General features: G+C 40.2%; 1 protein-coding gene across 1 annotated transcript; it reads left to right on the top strand.

Annotated features, from left to right (window-relative positions):
- Positions 1-2,661: 2,661 nt before the first annotated feature.
- AQP1 (aquaporin 1 (Colton blood group)) lies at positions 2,662-23,111 on the top strand. Its single transcript, XM_082330207.1, has 4 exons — positions 2,662-3,132; positions 19,064-19,228; positions 19,641-19,721; positions 21,263-23,111. Exons 1-4 carry the CDS (start codon positions 2,743-2,745, stop codon positions 21,440-21,442), a joined length of 816 nt encoding a protein of 271 aa, XP_082186333.1. The 5' UTR covers positions 2,662-2,742; the 3' UTR covers positions 21,443-23,111.
- The last annotated feature ends 440 nt before the right edge of the window (positions 23,112-23,551 follow it).

The raw sequence follows: 23,551 nt of genomic DNA on the forward strand, positions 1-23,551 counted from the left end.
ACAGCAGTGATGATCAGGATTTTGTTCACATCAGAGCATAGATGGGTAGAGATTGCCTAATATCTCCACACATCTCTTTTAGATGTGTATTTTCCCTGTTTATATGTAACAGTTTCTGTCTTTAATTTATTTCAGATGATTTTTTTTTTCTTTTCTGTCTGAATGACAATTTTATTGAGTTATTGTGGCATCAAGTTCCAAAATATGAAATGAGAAGTGGTAGTAGTTATGAAGAGACCAATGGAGAGTCCCAGGATGAAAACATAAGTGTATTAACTAACTCAAAGGGGGTGACCAACCTGCTGCTCTCAAGGCACATTTAATTTGTGTGTTGTTCACATATGCCACTGGCCAGACTAAAGGTCTTGCTTGCCTGGTACCCTGTCTCTGGCACAGAGCAGTCAGGGATACCTAGAGGAGACTGTAGAAATCAGGAAAGCATTTTGCAGTACTTCCCCAGCCTGTTTTCCTGGCTTCTAGAAATTTTCCTTTGAGGGATTTCTTCTCACCTTATCAGTACTGGTACAGAGGTTGTTTGGTCATCCAGATCCTTACTCTAGGAAGAAGTGAGTAAAGAGGGAATTTCCTGTAGCCACAGCTGAATATCTAGGCAGCTCCATCCCGCAGGTGCCAATCTGGGACACATGGAAACTCTTGTAAACTATTCATAGAGCTCTGCCTTCCCTAGTTCCCTGAGGTGTGTGATATGTACCCCGTGTCCTGGGCATCTGCTTGGTAGGACCAGAGAAGCTGGTCACTTAAGATCTTCAAGTCTCAGGGACAGTTTGCAGTAAATAAAAAGTTTCGCTGAACAGAATACAACTAGCATCAATTGTATCTTATATTAAAATTCAACCACGTACCATGTTTAGCTAAATCTGATTTTTGATTTGTCTGTCACATGGTTCCTCACTGAAGTCCCACTGTAATTAGAAGGATAAAACCAATAATTAATTTGTTCCCATTTCTTTGCTTTTTCCTTTTTTCACTGGTACAGTTCTGTTGTGTAAGTATATTATAAAACAGAAGGAAATAAAATTGTTTATATGGAAAAAACAAGAACATATGTCTAGAAAGAATAAGAACTTGGGGATGACAGGCTGCAGACATCTGGATTTTTATTTAAACAGTCTTCGGCTTTGTATCTGAACCATCTTTTGAAAACTGAATATATTTTAAAAACCTTTATTGACTGTCTAATACTATCCAGGTGTGTATTTGATTTTATCTTCATGCTGACATATCGTTCAAGTGAAAAAGCCTTGAATTAATTGAAGTACAATTTAGAAGTTGACACCACTGCATAAAAAGAGGGAGAAAAAAGAGGAGGCAGAGAAGTAGGCTGGTTTTAAATACCCATCTTTCAAGACTTGTGTCTGGGGAGTTAGTTTCTGACTCCGGATCAGATTTTGTGTAGTTTGAAGCCAGAGCAAACCCCCCTGATTTATCACCAGCCGTTAAAGCAGGCAGAGATCTGATAACACAGGGGTTAATCTGAGGCATGTATACAAGTCCCGCTGTGATAAAACCAGAGGCGCTTAGACCTTTTGCTCGGAAAGACACTCTGGCACTGCTGGGAGATTCATTTTGTCTGCAAAATCAAGCATGTAATTTCCCTTCTCCCTTGCTGTCCCCTTCTCTCTCTGTCTCCAGCCAGTCCTGTGGCGCAGCGGCAGCAGCCAGTCTCCCTGGTGACAACCAGGACAGCTGACCTTCAGCAGGGTGGTGTGAGATACGCTTTCACTGCAGGATGTGGGCTACGAAGCCCCCAAATTGGTTTTTTTTGATGCCGGTCAGAAGGATTGCGGAGAGCAAGCCCGGGAAAACCCTGAGACACCTCTGTGCTTGAAAGAAAAAAGTGAAGAAATGATGTAAATTTAAAAAAAAAATTAAAGAATAACCCAATCCCCCCAAATCATCAGCCCCTCAGCATCCAAATTGCATCGATAGAAAGCTTCCAGCTTACTTGCAGTGTTATGTCAGATCTACACGGCGGTCACAGAGCTTAAAACTGATCCCTACCATTCATCAGTTAACACCAGCTTGTGTGAGCCTGGGTAAATACATGTGTTTGTCTGTACAGCCGTCAGGCTTGGCATCAGAAACAAGTCCAAGTCTCCACAGAGCCAGCAGAAGAGACATTTCTACCTGTTTTCAAATGAAACAGAGTTACTTAAGTCTCCAGAGTGTGGATTTAGTGGTCAGTTTAATTTACTACTTTCGGATGTTATTTGCCACTGGTGAAGCTGAGCGTGAATAACTTACCAGCCTGCAAAGATAACTTTGCTTTTTGTTTCGGTCCAGCTCGAGATAGAAATCCCATAAAAGCTTTCATTCCAGTCCGTGTGCTGAATGATGATACAGGAGTTAAAGAAGTGAGGGTAAAATTCCTGAGGCACTCCTAAAGACTTTTCCAAGAATTTTAAAAAGCCTCTTAAAAACGGCAGCAGAGATCGAATGCTGTTAAGGGAGGGGGGAAAAAAAAAGGAAGAAAAAACTTTGGCAGGCATACAGTGTCTTACATCAATCTAGCAGTCAGCATCTATGTAGATGTTCTTTCCTCCTTTTGTGCAACACCCCTTCCCTCCTACAGACCACCCAAAGCCCTATAAATAATCCAGGGACTGTATTTTTTCTCCAGATTTCTCTTCAGACCTCAAAGGAAAAATATCAGGCAAAGGAAAGGAGAGAGGGAGAAGACAAAGTGAGGAGGGGAGAGAGAGAGAGAGAGAGAGAGGAAAGATGGCTAGTGAATTCAAAAAGAAAATGTTCTGGAGGGCAGTGGTGGCTGAGTTCCTTGCCATGAGCCTTTTTATCTTTATCAGCATTGGCTCAGCTCTGGGTTTTAGCTTCCCTGTGGTGGGCAACAAAACATCAACAAGGTCTCAGGACAACGTGAAGGTTTCCCTGGCTTTTGGGCTATCCATCGCTACCATGGCACAAAGTGTGGGCCACATCAGTGGTGCACACCTGAACCCAGCTGTGACCCTGGGCCTCCTGCTGAGCTGCCAGATCAGCATCTTCAAGGCGATCATGTACATCATTGCCCAGTGCCTGGGAGCAGTGGTGGCCACAGCTATTCTGTCGGGAATCACCTCCTCTCTCCCAAACAACCTCCTGGGGCTCAACTCGGTAAGCAGAAACTTTTAATTCCTCCTTCATTTTTTTTGGGGTAGAAATGTAACACCTGTAATCTAATAAAGATGGGGGGGGGGGGGGCTGGTGGTGGTGATGGTGATGGTGACTTCAGGCACCCAGCTGCTTATTGTAACAGGGGATCCAGTCTTGACTGTTACCAGGATGGATCTATGTCATAGGGACGGTCCTTCTTCCCCACCCTCATTTCGAATCTTTAGGACATTATGGTTGTGATCAGTTTTTCTTATGTTCAGTTTTGTACATCCAAGTTGCTGAAAGGTGCTTTTTGACACCAATTTAACGTTGAAATCACTGGCAGTTGCATGATCGAGTCCCTTTTGTGGTTCTGAAGGACTCAGGTAACATGCTGATTAATGTGCATATACCAATGTTGTTTTCATTTCTGTGAGTGTGGTTCTTTTTCAATACCTAATTAATGGTTTGTGTAACCTGGTGATGACTGCAATGAAAACTTATGGGAACAGTGAGAGAGATGTATAGCAAGTGAAACCCTATAACCAAAGATGTGAACATTACCTGTTGCATTAGGCAGAGTGCTCAGATCCCGCCTGACACAGAATCCCAGCTGCACTTTCTGTGTGTTTCTCCTTTTGCTGTGCAAAAACGTGAAAAACCCTGAATTCTCAGGTGTAGACTGGAGAAAGATGTGAGGCAGTTACATTTAACAGGGGTGCACTTCCAGCCCTCTCCCAGCCAGGTGCTCACATCATGCTACCTAAAAACTGCCTGGCCACAACTCATCCTCCTCAAAATATTGTTATTTTACTGTTCTCATTGTACCATAACAGGAGAAAAAAGGACAGATACACTTTTAAACTTGAAATCATCCCACTGTCAGAGGCAGTGCTACAGCCACTGCAGTACACAGAGTACTATAAATGGAAATTGCCTTCTAGTCACTTATTTCACCTGATTCTGTTAAGAACAAGTGTTTCACATCCTTTCTATGGCCCCTTTCTTGCAGAATATTCCTGACTGCAGTTTGAAACTTGAGCTAATTTGAAATCTTATACCCATTTGCAGTTACAGGGATATTTGGGACATACAGCTGCAAATACAATATCTCTTCAGAAATCATTTAGCCAAAAGGGGAAGAAAGGATGAAAAAAACTAAATTAACAAATAAAGTAATATGCTTTTGCATGCTGTGGCATTGCAGTTAATTCAGAAAATGAGGCAGTTTTTAAAAACAAAATAAAATCTGATATTAAGAAGGTGATTCCTGAGCAGCTTAGTATCATCCACCCTCCTGTTACTCTGCGGGTTGGCTGCTTACCTCCCTTGAGCCTGGTGCCTGCAGGTATTCCATCGTGCCACTGTTTTGGAAATTTTGATAGGTTAATCCAAAACATTTTGGGGAAGAAGAGTAGATCATTTTATTAACTCCAGAAGGCTCTGGCTGCGTGTGATATGTGATCTTTTCCTCTGAAACCACTGGCAGAGGGAACTGCTCAACCGCATGGGACAGGGTATCCGCCCAAGTGGTTTCCTCGAGAGGTCCAACTGCCATTAAACACGGGAGGTCTGCTTTCAGTAGCACTTGCGTTTGGTCTTCCCCTTTTGCTTGCCACAAAATGCTGATGGCTGGCTCCTTCCGCTGTTCAAAAGTCCTGAAACTGAACATTTGTAAAGGGGGTGTAGATGATCACCCCAGACTCTTCTTGCTCCTCAATAACTCTCCAAGCTACAAAGCTATAATTCAGAGCTCTGCACAAGGACATCTGAGAAGAGACTATAGGGACAGATGGAAAGATCGGGAAAGATCAGTGCAGTCACTGATTTTAGGAAGGTTAGGAGACTACTTCATGAATCTCAAAAATTGCATGTTAGGGTGGAAGCCTTGTTCCCCCTCCAGGAACACCTTGGGAATACAATCAAATACATCATTTTCAAGGCCATCAAATACACTGTGGGCAAAACCAGGTAGTGTGAGTCTCCATCATGCCTATTTTACAAATCTAGTAACACTTTTTGTGCATGAATTAATGGATAAAATGGTTCCTAAACACTGTGAAAAAACCTGGTCTCAGTGCTTGTTATTGTCAAATACTCAGAATTTTGATTTTTTTTTTTTTTATTTTCTCTTTCACATCCAGTTGTTATAAATGTTCTGGCTAGAGGAGCAGTGGGAAGACCTCCCAGGGGATGGCGAGGGCAGCAGCTGTTCTTCTCCCTTGCAAGAAAGAACTAGAGAGGAAAGCAAATCCATTCATTTCCCACTGACAAGCTGGGACTGTCTGGGAAGGGGAGGTGAAGGTTGAGGGGGGAGTTGGGTTGAGCCCATGCAGGGGAGAACAGCAGGACGGCTGTCCTTGTGCAGAGCCGATCACAATGGAGCATATCCTGAAACCACAACCAAACACCAAGAGCACCCTTCCTCCTTCAGCAAATAGATGATAAGAAGAAACCACAGAGATTTCCTTTTATGTCATGCTTTTTAACCTGAGGACAAGCAGAGGAGGGAGAGAGCTGGCATCCCTGCCAGCTGCTTTGTCTTTCTGCCCCTCCTGTGGAAAATGAGGTGTAGATTCACTATTGAGGAAAAAAAAAAAAAAAAAAAAAAAATAGAAAGAAAGGGAGTGCTGTTTGTTTGACAAGGTTGGGAAGAGGGCTTGTATGTGCATGACTGTGTCCTCTGTTCTGACCCTGCCATGCTCTTGGAGGGGTGTTTTTTACAAAAAAAAATATGGTGGAAGCAGTTTAATGGAGTCAGTGGCTATCCAGTGTCCCCAGTGGATACTGGGTGGGATTGCACGCCTGAACTCAGGTGTATCCCACCCAGCTGTAGGTCCTGCACTGAGGGGCCAAGGGAGGAGCCCATTTACATAGGCTTCTCTCTAGCTCACAGAGAAGGAGAGACAAAGCGAGGCGCTTTAGCCTTTAGATCCGTCGAGTTATCCTCCAGAGACAGCCAGCTCTTCTTTGGTATGATGAAGCTCTAGGTTTGGGAGCCTCTGTTAAGTATCCAAAATGAAGTGGGGATAAATCTGTGCCTTTCTCATTGCCCAAGGAAAGAAGGGAAACACAAGCAAATGAAGCACAAAAAACATCCATGGATGGTGCAAGGCTGAAGAGAAGGAAGGGAGAATGAAAAAGCATGATGCTCCTTTAACACGTTCAATATTAAGGTCTGTTTTGTACTAAGACAAACAAAACTGTCACATATGAAGAGTTCGATCCAAACTTTACTGAAGTCAATGGAAAAATTTTTAGTTACCTTGGCTGGTTCCAAATAAGACATTCTGGACAATATTCAGAGAGGTATTTAGATTACTGAATCCTTTTAAGACGCTTAACTTCCCATATATTTTAGTAGTGTTGTGGGTACCAAAGTAAAAGCCTTGAGAATTGGAAAAGCTGAGAGAGGAGTGTGCAGTGTGTTTGTTGTTCTAAAAATTTAAATATTTTTCCTTACATCATCTTGTATCTTTTTTTGGTTATTAGATTACTGCATGTTACAAATTTCCATTAGGTAAAACTGTAAGAATAGAGAATACCTAATCCAAAATGCACTCATCTGCCAGCATAGCTGGCTATTGTCTAGTGAGGACAGATCTGTAGTTTGGATAATGGAAGAAGCTATTCATCACGGGCAGTTAATGACCAACAAAGAGCTCAAGCAGGAAAGGCGGGTGAGAGGAGACTTCTGTACTGTAAGGTAACACAATATTTGTCGTTCAGCAATGATTATCTTGGGAACTTTTATCAAGCTTTCAAAAACATGCCAAGAAAATTTCTTTAGCTCAGGTTTTTGTTTTTGTTTTTGTTTTTGTTTTTGTTTTTGTTTTTTTTTGTGAAAATAATCAGTCTGTGAAAAATGCAGACGCTACTTTACAATTTCATAATTTCTGTATTTTGGCATACTGATTAGAGTGCCAGAAAATGTGTCCCCTAAGTCTCAGGGCTACAGTTTGGGAACTATTTGAAAGCTTGAAGTTTATGATGAAAGATATTATTTTAAAAGTTACAAGTGGATGAAAAATTGTGGGCAAGGAAAACAGACCTGAAGGTAGTGTAGATAAAGAGAAAAGAAAAACAACCAAGAATAACAAACAGAAGGACTTGGTTTTAAAAAAACACTCAGTGATAAATGTTGTTTGCGAAACTGAAGAGCTTTCTGGAAAAGCCAGAAGAGATCTGTGTTCAGTGGATTCAGAAGTCTGGAGCATTTTCTTAAGACAGGTGAATAGTCATATAGATACCACTCCTGGAGTGTGGAAAGTCCCTTGTTGCTGGAACACCCTTTGGATTTCCAGTGCAATTGGCCGTGCCTCTGTCACTACTGCTCAGCAGAGTGTCCCCAAAGTTGGATCAGCTGTGGCAGAGGAATTGGTGCACATAAGGGTTCAATGCCCTTTAGTGATAAACACAGAGTGGCCAACTCCAAATCCTTTCTCAAAGACAGGGAGAAAGGAGCCCTTTGCTGTCCTTGATTCTTCATACCAGGGCAATATCTGCTACTTTGAGACACCTTCCACCCTCACCAAAGTAACACTACAGAATGAGTCCCCTATCTTTAAGTAATCCCACTTAGCTGGATTATGGTCCAGCAGCAGCAGAGCAGCTTTGAACCCCTATGCTGGAGTTGGCTTTTTTTCTCTGCTGCCTATGTGTCCTGCAGTTCCAGCCTTATTCTGCTACTTGGGAAAGCTGAAGGCTGGACAATCGCTTGTCTCCAGGAGACTTGAGCATAGGATGGGGCATATGATGTGTGGATCCTTAGCTTCTGCAGATATGTCATCTTATCTCTAGGACATCAATGCCGGTGATTTTTCTCCGAACAAATTTCCAAGGCACAGAGACTTATAGTGCAAACATAAAATTGTCCCCTGCACTGGGAGTTCCCTTTCACAGAGCTGAGACCTGCCACACCTTTAAATGGTGTGGGGGGGTCAGTACTGATGTTTTTATCCTCATATTCCTCACTGAATATTTCCCATCCTTTAGAAAGTTGCCTCAGAGGGGCTCATGGACAGGAATCACCAGACTCCCCACATTTGGTCCAAACCATTGCACCAGTGGTAGCCCTCTGACCATAGGGAGTGGGACTTGCATGGTTGGCCTTGATGACTCAGTGTTTACTTTGTGATTTCCCTCTCTTTTTGTGCCCGCGCCCTATGAGTCTGTTCTCCTCCAACCTCAAATTAAACAAAGTCATGTTGAGTTGGAAGAACTTCCAAAATAAACTGAGAGCTCAACAGTGTGTGTGGACAATTGAGTAAGTGATGCTGCTTTTCCTCTGAGTCAGTATGGAAAATTGCAGTTCCAGAGGTGCCGCTGGATGGACAAGACATGCAGCTGAGTTCCTGACCTCTAGCGCTTATTGAAAATCCTTGGATGCCTTTTCTCAATGCAGATTATATACTGCGCCTTTCTCAAGTTTCAATACAGCGAGCTTCATTGTCCTTGTTACTGCCCTCTGCCCTCCCTATTTTAGATCCAATGTAGGCTTCTCCTGCCAGCCTTGCCTCAGTTGGGACATCTGCGTGCTTAAGCACTCGAGCTTCTACAAGGGACCAGAAGTTGCTGCATTTTCAGAGTGAGCAAAATGGTTCCTGTACATGAGATTAGTCTGGGATTTTTATTTCTTAACAAAGAGTACCACAACAATAGCTCATTATTCAATTTCAATTTTGCAGCAGCAGTCTTTTATGGCATGCCAGCATTGTATTGAATCGCACCAGGCTGGCGAGGTGGAACACAGGAAAGGCACCTGCTCAAAACTGGCCATAGTCTTGGCTGCTTTCTAATGTGTTCACAGAGTGACAGCAGAAACATCTGGGCTGAGATGTAAACCTGATGGTTATCGCCTATCCTCCAGAACATTTGGAGGTAACAGGGCTTATAGCTCTAATCCTTATCTCAGGTCTCAGAAGTTATTTCGATTTCTACGAGGATTTACTTAGTGCTTCTGTTCCATAATCACATAGCCATGCCTGGAGCTTTTGGCAGAGAGCATTCAAGGATGCAGCAGCATGGCCATTTCTGGCACAAGGCAAGGCCGTCAGTGATCATCCACCTGCACACCGGTCTTTTGGTGCTAGAACAGAGTGGTTCAAGTGGGTTTTATATGATGAACTGGGTCCACATCCAGAGGATCCAAGGATGACTGGTGCATTGTCTGAAAAATGCTCTGCAAGCCTCAGATTAAAAGTCCTCTTTAAATAGAAACTATAGAAATTGATGAAAGGGGTGCACAGAGGGTTGTAAAATAATGAGTTGCAATAGACCTAAAAAAATTATTAATTTGGTAGATTCGTTAATATTGTAATTCAAATGGAGTCACACCGGAATTTTTTGGAGAGCAATTTTTTTCTATGTTTGACCAGCTGTCAAGCTAAGTAGGATTAAGTATGAAATCTAAGGAAATTCATTTTGCCACCACCCTTCCTGACTGGTGAATAAACAGTTAAAATTGTTTTCCTTTTCTTAGCATGCTATGTATTATGTCATATGTATTTGGATATGTTGTGTGTATGTATATACACACCTCTGCACATACTCACACTCACACCCCAGAGACAGATAGATGGATAGATAGATAGATGGAAAGATTCTTCAGATGAGGTAAACCCAAATTTCATGTCCTAATTTAAATTCACTAGAAATTTAAAAAAAATATCTATTAGTGGGTGTCAATTCTGAATCAAGATCTGGCATGGCAAGAACCACAACCTGAGGACAAATGGAAATTTCCACAGCAAACATGAGAATGAATATTATGGATCTCTTCTGGTTAAATTGATACAATCGTAAAAGCAACATATAAGTCATTGTAGCAGGGCTTGTACTTCAGCAGATAATTTGAACATTTGGGTGGGTCAAGAATAGCATTTCTTTAATCAGAGAATCCTAAAAAATGTCAGTATCTGGGTTGTATATAGCTGCCTTTAAGAGAAGCATTTTTTTAAAGCAAAGATACTAAACCACATCACAAGTACTAAAGGAAGAAAAAATAGCCCTTGAAAAATTTCCTGTTTGTCTCAAGAGGAAATTGCCTGTTTTGTTTAGAGCAGTAATACATTTTTGCTTATTTGTCCATTCTCCAGCTTAATTGAGACAATTCAATAACAGAGAGATCTTTACCTGGTATCACAATTGAAAATGTCAAAGAAATCTTCACTCCTAGAAAAGTCTCCATTCCGGAGTTGGGGAAACCAGATCAAACTATTGTGCTTGTGCTCAACTTCATAAATAGCAAACTACCTGTATGTTATGTGTCTTCGTTTCTCAGTTTCTATATTTCCCTGTCTTTAAACTGTTGTCTCTTTATTACAAATATGCAGAGGCAGAGGCACCCTTTTCATTGTGGGCTGATGAGGCAGCCCCATGGCACAATGAGACATCATGGTCTGTGGCTGTGCTCCTCAGTACCTCCAGATTAATATTAATGCCAATGTCAGGGAGCAAATGAATGCCTCCTGGAGGTTTTTCTGGCCTGGCTGGGAGCAGCATGTGGCCCTGTGTAATTGTTAATATGCAACCTAATGGGAAAGTACTGCTCTTTCTGGCATCCAGAGCCAAAGTCAGTGCTGGTGTTTAACTGCTGCAACTCCACTGAAGTCTGAGCATAAAGCACAGCATTAATCTGTTAAATCAAATATACAGGGCCTGACAGGCATCCTGGAGGAAACTCTGTAAACAGCAGAAGAGCAAAAAGTGTCCTGAAATCTCTGCAAGGGGATCCTCTTTTGGCATTTGTGGACCAGAAAGGAGCAAAGAAATCCTCTGTGTACTTTCCTGGTAGAGCCCCATGCATCCCCTCTCCAGGAACCACTGAGAGATACCACAGAAAACCATACTTTTCCAGGTTCTTGATGCTAATTCTGTGCCAAGTAAAGTCAGTGAATGCTTTCAATGCAGAACTGTGGCACATGTTTCCTTACACATATACACACAACTTCTCCTGCAGTTAATGACGACTGTATTTGGACTGAGGAATGAATAAAGTCAGGTTTGGCCCCTTTTCCTTCCTTTGATAAGACTTTTTAATTGATGAACAAGGTAGAGAAATGAAGGAGCTGGAATTGTTCCCCTAATTCCTGAAATCTATTGCATGTATTCAGAGCTATTTTTTAAATCCATGGAAATGCTAAATCTGCAATGCTTTGCACAAGACTGACTGTATAACTACCTCAGACTTGGAAAGTTTGAAAACTTCACAGGTTTGCTGGAGTGTTTGTCTAGAAGTATAAAATGAATATCGGTTTGGTGCAATTTCCAACAACCATACTGTGAGGTTTCTGCAAATCCAGCTGGTTATTCCAGCAACATAGAAAGCAAAATTTTATTAGGTTCAAAATTCAAATATGCCCCAAATTCCCCATTGAAAGACCATCTCCTTCGGGGCTGACAGTACAGGAGATCATAAGTAGCTCCCTGGTATAAATGAGTGCTTCAAAAGTGTTACTGAAAATGAACTATTTACTTGGGTTTTGCTGGGTAAGGAACAGAAAAAACAACACACCGTTCCTCGTCCTCTGAATAGAAGTTGTTTATTTCTCAGGAGCAAGATTAAAAAAAATAAAAAATAAAAAAATGTTTCCCCAAAGCAACTTTCCCAGAGGCACATCAAAAAGTAAAAGTGTAAATGAGACAAATGGTCTATCTCTAACTAGCTGTGCTAAATGGAGGTCCTATAGAGGAATCGACTTTTACTATCTGTCGCTGACCTCACATGTAAACTTTATGTGCTCTGGTTTAATATAAATGAAACCATCACTCTTCTCTTTATGGCATACCAGGCTGCTGCAACACAAAGCCCTGACTAGTTTCTCAGCCTGAAGATAGGGTGGGAGGAGGGAGGTTAGTCTTGTTCCTGGAGGGTGTCTGCTGTCCAAAGAATGGAAAATATGATTTGTGCTTTGGGAATTGAATGAGTCCCCTTTAGAGCTCTTAAGGCTGTATTTATAGGAAGGATAATCTAGCAGAGGACAATATGTTTTGTCCCTAGGTTCTGCTGAATGTTTCTATTGTTGATCTAGGATACAATCCAAAGCTAATTCTTTGCTTCATAAGCAGCTTCTTCTGAGTGCTCCTGTTGTATAATTTTAAGTAAAACTCTTTAGATCCTTGCCTGTCTCTACTTACTAAAGAAATGAGACTTTTGTACTCTCTGAATCCCTAACACTCAAATAATGGGTATAGAAACATCTATTTCAGAGTGACACTGTTAAATAGCAAGGAGAAACAAGGATAACTGTAGTTAAATAGCTGGGGATAAAGTGTCTGAATGCATTTTGACTGTGAGTTAAAGGAAGGTTTATAGCTATGGAGATCTGGGACAGACTTCTAGCAGAAGAAAGGTGTATTTTCAAGACGGAAGTTATCAAGTTATTTTCATGACAGAGCTGGAGCTGAAAGAATGAGAAGAGTCAGACAAAGTGACAGGCCAGATAGTGGAAGATGGTTTTGAGGGAAGCAGGGAGATTAATTTCTGAGATTACATTTGAAGAACATTGCATTAAAGAACTTTGCCCAGCTAAACACTTAAATGATAGTTGGTATAAAGCAGCATAATTAACATTTCCAGTATAGGGATGAAGAAGAGGACATAAACCATTTAAACTAATGTGAAGAGTTTTTCTTATTAAGAAAAATAAGGAAAATCAAAGAAGGGAAAGTTTAAGCTACAGGAATAAAACGCAGTAAGATAACGAGATGATCTTTTTTTGAATAGTCAGCCAGTGATATAACCAGGGAAATGGATTCAAATTTGCTTGAATAAAATGCTCAAAGTCTTCATTTAAGAAAAAAGTCTTCCATGGCAGAGATAAGCTAATAATTTGGAATGCTGAAAATTCACCTTTCAAGCAGTCCTGGTGGAAATTTTTATTTTGAATTCAACACACATGGAAAGAGATGTGTCTGATTGATATAAAGACATTATTTACTGCAGCACAGCTCCTTAAAATGCTAGATTTTGTGTGGACAGAAGAACATAATTCTTCTTCCAACACAAATATTAAAAATAGTTGAATAAAAGGTAATACGTTTACAGTTGATCCACAACATGCTGCTTATTACGTGCTAGCTATGATATTGCTGGGGTTCTGCAAAAGCTGCCTTACCTAGGGGATGGCTGGGATATGCTAAAGAGAGGAGTCCCAGCCATCATTGATGTTATTTGTATCACTAAATTGCTGTGACTTAACTTTTCTCTCTCTAAAACACATCGGACAGCATGGCTTGCAGTGAAGCATTTCAGAAGAATGGAGAAAATTGATATTGCCCTACTGAAAAATAGACTTCTACATTTCCAGAGGCCTATCATTTTTCAGGAACAATGTGAAACCAATCACTGTTATACGATTGTATCCCTGGAAGATACAATCCATGGCTAAGGGTTTGTTGGATGAGATGGAGCATAGCACCATGTGATGAAACCTCCTTGCATAACAAACTGTCTTATCCGTATAACGGGAAACAGGTTTGAACTTGATATACTTTTACTCCTAATGAGAAAAATATGAAGTCACTGGAGAAGTATACAGTTGGGTTTACCTTGGGCCTGTTTAATTTCCTGTCCTCATTTCTCTTCTGAAGGCAGACAACTAATAAAAATCCTACTCTAAAAAAGCAAAAAAAAAAACAAAACCCAACCAACCAAAAAAAAGAAAAACCACAAAAGGAAAGAAAACATACCATTAATTTACCCACATTATTGCTTGAAGCTGTGGAAGTCAGTCAGCTAAACATGACAGTAAAGGGCACTTCCGACAAACAAGCTTCCGAGGTTCCCATCTCCTGTCTGATGTTGTGGAGAAATGGAAGCAATGTGACTGCTACTCATTTCCTAAGACCAAAAAGCGGGTGCTCATCTCAACTAGTTACTCTCATAGTCATGACTAGGTAATGATTTTCTATTAATTTTGCCCTTGGATTTAATGATCCTCATTTGATTATATTACATGTCTCTTGGCTCACTCACCAATATGGACTACGTCTATGGGGAGCCTTCACAGTGATTGATCCATCAGCCGTGTCTCCACTATCTGCATACATCACCAGCTGTTTCTAGACATTAACTCAGCATTGAGGCAATTCTGTCCCAGACCTTCCCACAGGAAGAACCTTTCCAAAGAACCGAGGTCTCATATGATAATTCAGGTTGGAAGGGACCTCAGGAGGTCTCTAGTCCAGCCTCTTGCTCAAAGCAGAGCCAGCACTGAATTCAAACCAGGTTGCTCAGGAGCAGCAGTAGCATTACCAGATAAAGCTAATCTGTGAATGGGGAATGCGTATTGTACCTCATCTCTATGCCCAGTAAGGCAAAGCAGAGGCATTTGGTATGCCCCAAGTGCTTCCTTAGCTTCCAAACAGTTGCAGCACAGAAGCTTTCTGAATGACATGCAATTTCTATAGATTTGCTGAATTCCAGTGGATTTTTCTTCCGTGAACTTGTTCAGATTCCCAGTGAACTCAGGTAAAAATATTAATGGTGGGGTTCAACTTGCAGAAGGATACACCTCACTTTGGGTGTCTACATGTAGGCTTCTGCTTTTCGTCTAGATGCTTTTACAGTCAAGGGAGAATTACTCAGTACAAGCTAATGCAGCCAAGAGAGTGATTCAGCTGATCAATGTGTCTACATATAACTCTCAGCTCTTGCCAATGACGTAACCCATTTCTTGGATATGTTTCTGGTGTTTCTCCTGTCAAAGTAGTGACTGAGAAGTGAAGTTTAGTGGAACAATTCATGTGAACAAAAAAAGGAGAAGTCTGGATTAGTTCCTGTGGTATGGGAAACTGTGTTGGAGATGAATGTGGGCTTACGTGTTTCATTTTAATCCCTTAGAGCATATTTGGTTCCTTAGAGCACTGAATCCACTCTTCAAGCCTCACAAGTCTAAAGCATGAAAAGGTCAGGGAGTTGCTGTGCTGTTCCCTGCCCTCTCACACTTTTTCTGTTGCCTTAATGAGCATCACGTAAAATGCAGAGCATGTGAGAGTTATTGGACTAAACTGAAAAGAGGTCAGATATTTCCCCACAGATACATCAAGGACAAATGCAGTGTCAGCCCACATACCCTGCCTATATACCTTGTTGTGACCACTGGTAAGCAGCCTACCAATGCAGGGGAGAAAGTCATTGCAGTGTGGGTACAGGTCACTTGAAAAGGACCCCTTCACCCCAACAGTACAGTAGAAGTGACTGTGTCTTATGTTTCAAGGCATTATTCTGTTTAAGAACCAGAGATATGGTCACTTTGTATTCTGGATATTCTCATTAGCAGAATGCTAGATGTGAGGACCAGTGTGTGATTTTTGCCTTTGTTTTATTGACAGCCTCAGGTAGTCAGGTCTCTGTAATGTATAGTACTACTTCCTGCTAGAGTCAGATTAGACTTTAGAGAGCCCTGACCTTACCTGAGGCTGAAGCTTCTGGAGCCAGGTATTCTTCAAAAATTCAGACTCTCCTTAAAAAAAATGCATAACGTATGGGAAGTACAATGAGAGGGTAACCAACTCACATTGATTATACCTACCTGGTTCTGTCAAGAGCTTAAACCAGCAGATTCAATAGGTGCAACATGTTTTATATTGCATTATTAACTCAGTAGCTCTTGCAAATCCGCTGTGACCAAGGATTTTATAAATATAAATACACACACAAACACATACACACACACACACACACACACACGTACATTTTAACTTGATACTAGGAAATGCGCCTTCCTACTACCCATCTTATGCTCTGGCTGGGATGTGGTTAGGGTGGTGAAAACTCATGCTGTTGCTGTATCCTGCAGGGTCCAGGCTGCTGCTGTATTGACACTATAGCTCTGACAAGTAGGCAAATAACAAATGTCTGTGATACTACACTTACATACTGCAGATCCACAGACCACAGCAAAGCAGAACATCCAAGGTTTGCCTTGGTTTGCCTCATTTTGGAACATGGCCCAGAGTCCTTGCTCTCACAGTGGAATCTTATGTCCCTGGCAGGCCGCGTAAAATTACATGCTAGAGGAAAGCAAAAGGTTTCCTATGATATTTCCAGGTTTTCTCTGATTCCACACAGCCCATCAATAAGTGTGGATTAGCAGCGAGAATGACCTCAAGTCACGTCAGCTGTAGGATGTGTTTTCCTGGAGGAAAAGGAAGAATATGATTTCCGCTTCTCAAAGATAAGGATTATCACAGGTTTTAAAAGCATAATTTTGCTCTTATTGTGGTTTTTTTGTTTATAGAAGCCCTTCAAACGAAGGGACAGACTAATGGTAGGTCAGTCCTTAATCGTTTGAAATGCCAAGGCTTTGTCAAATACTAACATCAATGTATTAGACCTCAGATCCAGGTTGTCTGCGGTTTAACAGTTGCATTATGATAGAAGAGAATTTAGTTTCATATCCACTTTTGGGCACATGCATATCACTTACTTATTTGCCAATACACTTGCCTTTTATGTTTGGCCATTTGGTCTTCTAAATGTGAAACAGGATTTTCCAGAGAGTCTATAGTCTAGATTCTTAAAGGGATACTATTACTTTTGATATCAATGGGATGCATTTGAAACCTAATTTGTTGAGAGCCACAAATCCCACTGTCTCTGCTGCCAAAAAAAGTGGTTATTTTTAAAAGGGGATAACAAAAGTAATAGAATATTAATTTAGTGATATATCAGGTGTTCAGCATGAATTTCTGGATCATGTCATTTTCACTGCCGGCTCATCTGTATATATTTATGTCAGACTTGCATTTCTCACATATAAGTCTTTTTAATGCTGAAGATTTCATTAACTGATTTCAGTTTCTACTGTATGGATACCGAAAGAACCAAAATGCCCACCATTTCAACCAGAATTCCCTTCTATCTGTGGATAAACTTCTAACTCAAAGGATATCAGTCCTGCGTAATAAAGAACAAGACATAAAAATATATTATTAAGCTTCAGATTGGCAGGTCTTAGAAATCAATATATTTTCACTGTTTTTAATGGAGCTAATCAGATTTATGCTGGCAGAAGACAGATGATTTTTTTCAGTGCTTAGGAATTTGATATTATGCTGCTTTGTTACGCAGAAGAAACAAGAAAAGTGAATAGCAAAGGTGGAAAGCTAAACATCTTCAAGGTTATTCAAATATTAGTTTTGGGGAAATTAGCATGTAAAACCACAAAAAAGAGGTTTAAAGCACGATTTCCCATAGTTTCATTGTTCTGGACAGGTCACAATAACATTTAATTATGTTGTTGTCATGTATGACCTAGCAACTTTTAATGCAGAGGCTATGACAGATGGGATAACCTGCTGACAGCACTATTCCTGAACATAAGTTTTGCAGAGTTTGCTTCCTACTCTGAGTCACTCACATTCTCAGTTTCTCTGGCCTGTGTCCAAGCCCACGTTTCATCGTATCCATGCAATGTAGTTACTTCTGCTTAAAAACAAGTTATTCAGCTCAGATACAGGCTTGTCTTGTCTTAACTAAGATATCACTGAATATAGCAATTAGAAGCAGAATTCAAAACTTGTTATAACATTGAATGCTTTATACCCACAGTTTCTTGTTAAGCACAAGCTTCTAACAGTACTCTTGAAATATGACAGCATTTCTATTGTATAATGTTCACTTATGTGAACTACTGTGGTTTTAATATGTTCTACAGCATTTACATTAATAAGAAACTCTGCTGATTTCATGATTAATAAAACAGTTGGAATATCTATGTCTGCCAGTGTGAGTTTTTCTAGAGAATCTGCTTTACTTCAGTAGGAAATTGAAATTCTTCCCCCATAAGCCCCTTAGGATTCCTGAATTGGGGATGGTTTTTTTCTGGCTCCTAAAGAAGTTGAGTCAGATTCAGTTTGAGTGTAAAAGACATTTAAAATTGGTCTATGTGTGAGTTAAGTGTCTAAGCTCTTGTTGTAGTCCAATGAGATCTGGTGAATACAAAATAAAAGACAGAGCTATTCAGTTGACTCTCAAATGATCACCTACATCAGCTGAATGGATAACACCTCCATTGACTATGTTCATCACCTATCCAAGTTAGAGATATACTACCTAAACATTAGCATTGAGAGACATTTTAAATACCTTTGATCTTCTGTAGGACTTGTGTCACATCTACCAACCCCACATGCACATGGTGGATATCTCAGGGTATTTCAAATGGCCTTAGAGTGACATTTTTAGACAACTGGATCACAGGAGGGGTGTCTTAATATTCATGTGGAAATCTGCCCATGAGGCCAGCATTTTGCAGGACCTTGTCCACATGAAATCCTTGTTTTGAAGAGTTCATACTGAACTACAGAAAATAAGCAGTGGTGGGAGATGAGAGGAAAAGATTAATGTGACTTGTCAATAGTGGAGATAGATAGGTACTTTCAAGCTACCCAGAGCTATGCACCTTTCTTACTCTCTATTATTTGCCCCTTCCTCCTCCTGCCCCTGTTTGCTTAGCAATTGTTGGTAAAGGCAAGCTGAGCAATGTTTAACATGACCACAGCATCCTCATTCTCAGAAGCAATGAATAAATGTCTCAAGACACCACAGTTCACTTGGTAAACTCATTGGATAAAGTCCATGGGTAAACGCTATTGAAGGCAAATCTCTGGCTCATTTGTTTCTCACACATAGACCAGTTACGTTCTCATTGTGTCTAGTGGTTGAGCCTTCACTTTGGCTGCATGCAGCAACCATGCAACCGTGTTGAATCACCAACAAAAGCTGGTTACGCCTAGACTTGAGTACAGCAGTGACTGTTTCAAAACTGATTTCTGTTCACATTTTTTGTTCTTTTTTTTTTTTTTTTTTTTTTTAAGCAAAAGCAAACTGAGGAGAGAAATGGCTGTGCAGGTCTGCGTTTTCCTGTTGAGAAAGTAGATCCTGTGAGACTTTGTAGTACTGGTAGGAATATCAAGTGACATTTTCCTTCTTGTCTCCATGCAGCTTTCAGAGGGAATCAATGCGGGCCAAGGACTAGGTATTGAAATCATTGCTACCTTCCAGCTGGTGTTGTGTGTCCTTGCCACGACAGACCGGAGAAGGAATGATGTCTCAGGATCAGCACCTTTGGCCATTGGCCTCTCCGTTGCCTTGGGACACCTTCTTGCTGTAAGTTTTAGCTCTCTCAGTTGATACCTAGAATGTGCTACCTCAGGATGGGCCGGTGAAGACAGGTAGATGATGGGCAAATGATAGTTTCTTCCTTCTCTTTCCTCTTCAGAGACTGACCTTGTTTCTGCAGCATGCGTGGCCCTTCTCCCTTGGGCCATGTGGCTGTGACAGTAAATGATGAGGTTGCACATCTGGGAGGAGTTGCTGCAATAGGACTTGTTTCCCTGGTGGGACAGGACAGGCACAAGGCAAACAGTCTTTTCCCATTTTTCTGAGGAAGAGTGGGTGGGATGAATGAAGCTGTTGTGAGCATCTGACCCATGCTGCAGGCTACCACTTGCCCTCCTGTGTAATGAAGATGCCACATGTGCATCAGTGCCTCACCACTGGTTCTCTTTCCACCTCCTAGATTGATTACACCGGTTGTGGAATTAACCCAGCCAGATCTTTCGGCTCAGCACTGATTGCCAAAAACTTTGAAAATCATTGGGTAAGTTGAATAAATTTGTTTAGCTTACAAGAGTCTCTGCTTATACATAATCTACAAGATCAGAAACATTTAAACACATATCATTAACACTAAGTCAGTGAGTTGCCATTTCTATATCATTATAACAATGAACAATATCCTTTTGCTCCTGACCAGCCTCAGGAGATCACAAAGTCCTCAAATTGAGTGTGTATCTTCAAGTAATACAGAAGATTTTCTTTGGTTATTTCCCTTTATGTTTATTTATTTCAAATATTTTAAACTTCAAAGGCTCATTGCACAGGGTCTTTTATCGAGTATTTATTGTTTAAACTGAGTTTGTAACACGCTACCGCTTTATCTAGTAAAACCTAATTTAAGAAGGTTCTTAAGCAGGTCTATAAACTGAAGTGGGTCATCCAATATTTGGAAGCTAATAAAATGTTCATCTTCTTGAACTGAAGTGTCTGCTTATGTGCTTTCATGGATAAAGTGTTCTGGAAACACTATAAATGTTATATCATTCCCTGTGGTTAAATGTGGTTAAAATGAGGAACTTCAAGAAAATTTACTTATTTCACTAAAGCTCAATAAAGAAGGCTAATATAAAAGCCCTAAATGAGCATGTGTTCTTGAATATTTAAAAAGCAGCTTGTTCCAAATCTCCTATTCATGGTTTTGGCAGCCGTTTGCATAGGCATTCATGGGAATTTAGTGATAGTACAATGGGTTGTGAAAATTTTGGATACAGATGACATTTTAATCTAAAGAGTAAAACACAAAAGGAGGACACAGGGGAAATTTTGCCATTATGTCCCACTTAAATACTTCTATTGGGATACTAAGGTAATGTAACTAAGCTAGTAGCTAGTATCTTCAGAATTTCATAGAAAAAATATTTTGCTTTATAGAGAGAGAGAAGGAGGTAGAGGAAATAATTCATATTAAACCACTGATATTGCTAAATAAAAGAAAATGTGTTTTTAGACTCATGAACTCTTTGGCCATGCAAATCCCTCAAAATCATCTGTTATTTCTAATAAAATCAACCTGTCTACTAAAATACTTTTATTACCTCTCCCTCTAAACTTTACTTGCCTTAAGTGACTGGACCAGTACAATTACAGCAATATCACTAGCTAAATAGCAGCTAGTAGCAAATTAAGCCCCTAATTAGGTCCTCACTAAGTATTACTTTCTAATTCACCTATCACTGAAAGTTAGTGGGAGAATGAAAACCTATGTCCTCATTGCTTTTAGAAATTGTGTGCCCCTGCAAAATCTACCTGGAGTAACAGAGATGTTTTACCAGTAGATACCTAATTTTAAATATCAGAACTTGATAACATGGTCACAGTTATTCATCTCTGGGTCTATTGCCAATTCATGGTGAGAAATTCCTGGTTTCTTGCCATGTGGCTAAGTAAATATTCAGGTGACAGACTCTATTTTTAATGTTTTCACTGTAAATTTTGTGCAGAAAATCTTCAGAGGAGATTTTCAGAACAGCTTCAAATACAGTAATACCAGATGTATTAACTGGGCCTGGAACTGTGTTTCAGATCTTCTGGGTTGGCCCAATCATTGGAGGAGCAAGTGCTGCCCTGATTTACGACTTCATCCTGGCTCCCAGAAGCAGCGACCTGACTGACCGCATGAAGGTGTGGACCAGCGGCCAAGTAGAAGAGTATGATCTGGAAGGAGATGATATGAACTCCCGGGTTGAAATGAAGCCAAAATAAAGAAGGACAAGGAAAAAAAAAAAGAGCACAGTGGTTTCCGAAGATTTTATCAGTGTTATAGACTCTTTGTAAACCAGCAAGCAGTACTTTGTTTTTTAATTCAATATGGTTTTCCATTTTTTGCCCCCAATCTTAATAGTATTTTTATATCTGGGGTTTTTCAATTACAAAGTATTCAGGCCAAGAAGTCATTAGACACTTTTGCGTGAGATAAACAAATTGGGTTGAAATTTAACCCCTCCCTTGCCACCACCAAATTTTCTTGTGTATTTAGTGTGTGTGTTTCTCCCAGCACATCACTCAGTAATGATAAGTAGTTCAAATGATCAGTCTGTTTGCTGAAAGAATAGATACTGAGGACAGAGAACCATCTGTACCAATGATGGGGGCCTTATACCAGAAAAAGTATTTATACAAATATGCAAGGCTGGTATCTAATGCCAGTAGTGCATGTGAAAAAATATCTCAAATCATTGCCCAAAAGCATCTTTTGGAAAGAAAGGCCACTAGAAATTCCTTGTTATTTAGAATTAACCATAATTTTCTAAATGATTGGTAATCTTTGAGAAAGAGGGCCAGAAAAGTTAAGCAGGGCAAGAATCTCCAGATTCCCGGGATCCATTTAGATTTTCCCTGAACCTGCATCCAGCTCATTGTGAGGGGAGAGAATATATGACAAAAATGTGTAGATATATTAATTCTTGAGAAGTAATAACTAGAAGACAAATTGGAGAGTAATAACAACAGCAAGAAGAACAACATGGTGCCAATACGTAAACAGGATCTGATTGTTCCTGTGACTACTCTGCTTTCGTTCATCTTATGTAATTTAACTGTATGTTTTAAAGCAAACCAGGAAAAAAAAAGGCCCTTTTCTTCCTGACCCCACTCTAATAGCCAGTGCTGTGACATTTAGGGACAATGAATAGATATACACACAGTATATTTTCTAATGAGGGACAAATACATACCTGTGTGTAAGTCCGTTTTGGGGGTTGTTGCTTTGTTTTTATATATATATATATATAAATGTTTATATATATGTTTTATACAGAAAGCCTAGTATACTGTTTTGTAAGAAAATAAGAGCATAAGACAAGTGGAAAGAATTGCAGCAGTGCTTAGCAAAATAAATGACACTGGAAATGTAAAGAAAAATAACACTCTAAACAATGGAAGATTATTTTCTGGTTTTGTTTTTGTGTGTGTGCTACTTATGAATTCCTGAGTAACCCAAAGCATTAGCTGGTCTTACCTACTAACTACAGAATATAGTTAAAGCAGATACATGCTGATATACTTGTTCTGCACTAAACAGTTTTACATAAGAAATGAGGCCCAGAGGAACCTACATAAAAAGCTGCATACTTTACCATTCAGACAAACAACCCAGAGGTAATATGATGGATGTCTCCTGTTAGAGAGATGGTATGGACATGGGAATTGAGAGAGGGTTGACATGGGAATCCATATAGCTTGGATCATTTCATGAAGTTGAGCAGATGAACAATGAAAAAAAAAATTAAAATTACCAGAAAACTGAAACAGGATACATTTTCATCTTTCTCGTCTACATTTGGTGTGCTATCCTGTGTATTGTCAATGTACATACAGCATGATTGGATTTTGGGGTGGTTTAAAAATAAACAAAATCAGTTGTGCTAACACATGAACTGTTCATGATTCTTGATTTTTTATTTGCCTTCCAACACAACGGATTTCATTTTCTATACCATTCTTCAGGTCCCCACCTGTAAGACTAAGACAGTTTCCACTTTTCCACTCTCGACTGCTCCTTTGATTTGATACTAGCCTTTGGCAAGGAAGATTCTTTCTTTGTATGGCAGGCAAAGCAGGCTCTCACCTGAAAGTAAGCTCTATCTAAATTATACTTAGAAATGAAGTGGGATACCAGGACCTCATGCCCACTTTCCAGAATCTTTTTTCAACTTTATTTGTTAGTGACCTAGTGCTTCCTTCGACCCAAAATTAACACTTTTTTGCCTTGCAGAATCTATAAGCCAGAACAGTTGCAGAAGTCACCCACAGTAAATAGTTTGGTTTGACAAACTTGAGGTAACTTAACACCTTTAGTGACGGAGAAAATGT

This window comes from Platalea leucorodia (genome assembly GCF_965183815.1).
Source record: "Platalea leucorodia genome assembly, chromosome: 1".
NCBI classification, from domain to species: Eukaryota; Metazoa; Chordata; class Aves; order Pelecaniformes; family Threskiornithidae; genus Platalea; species Platalea leucorodia.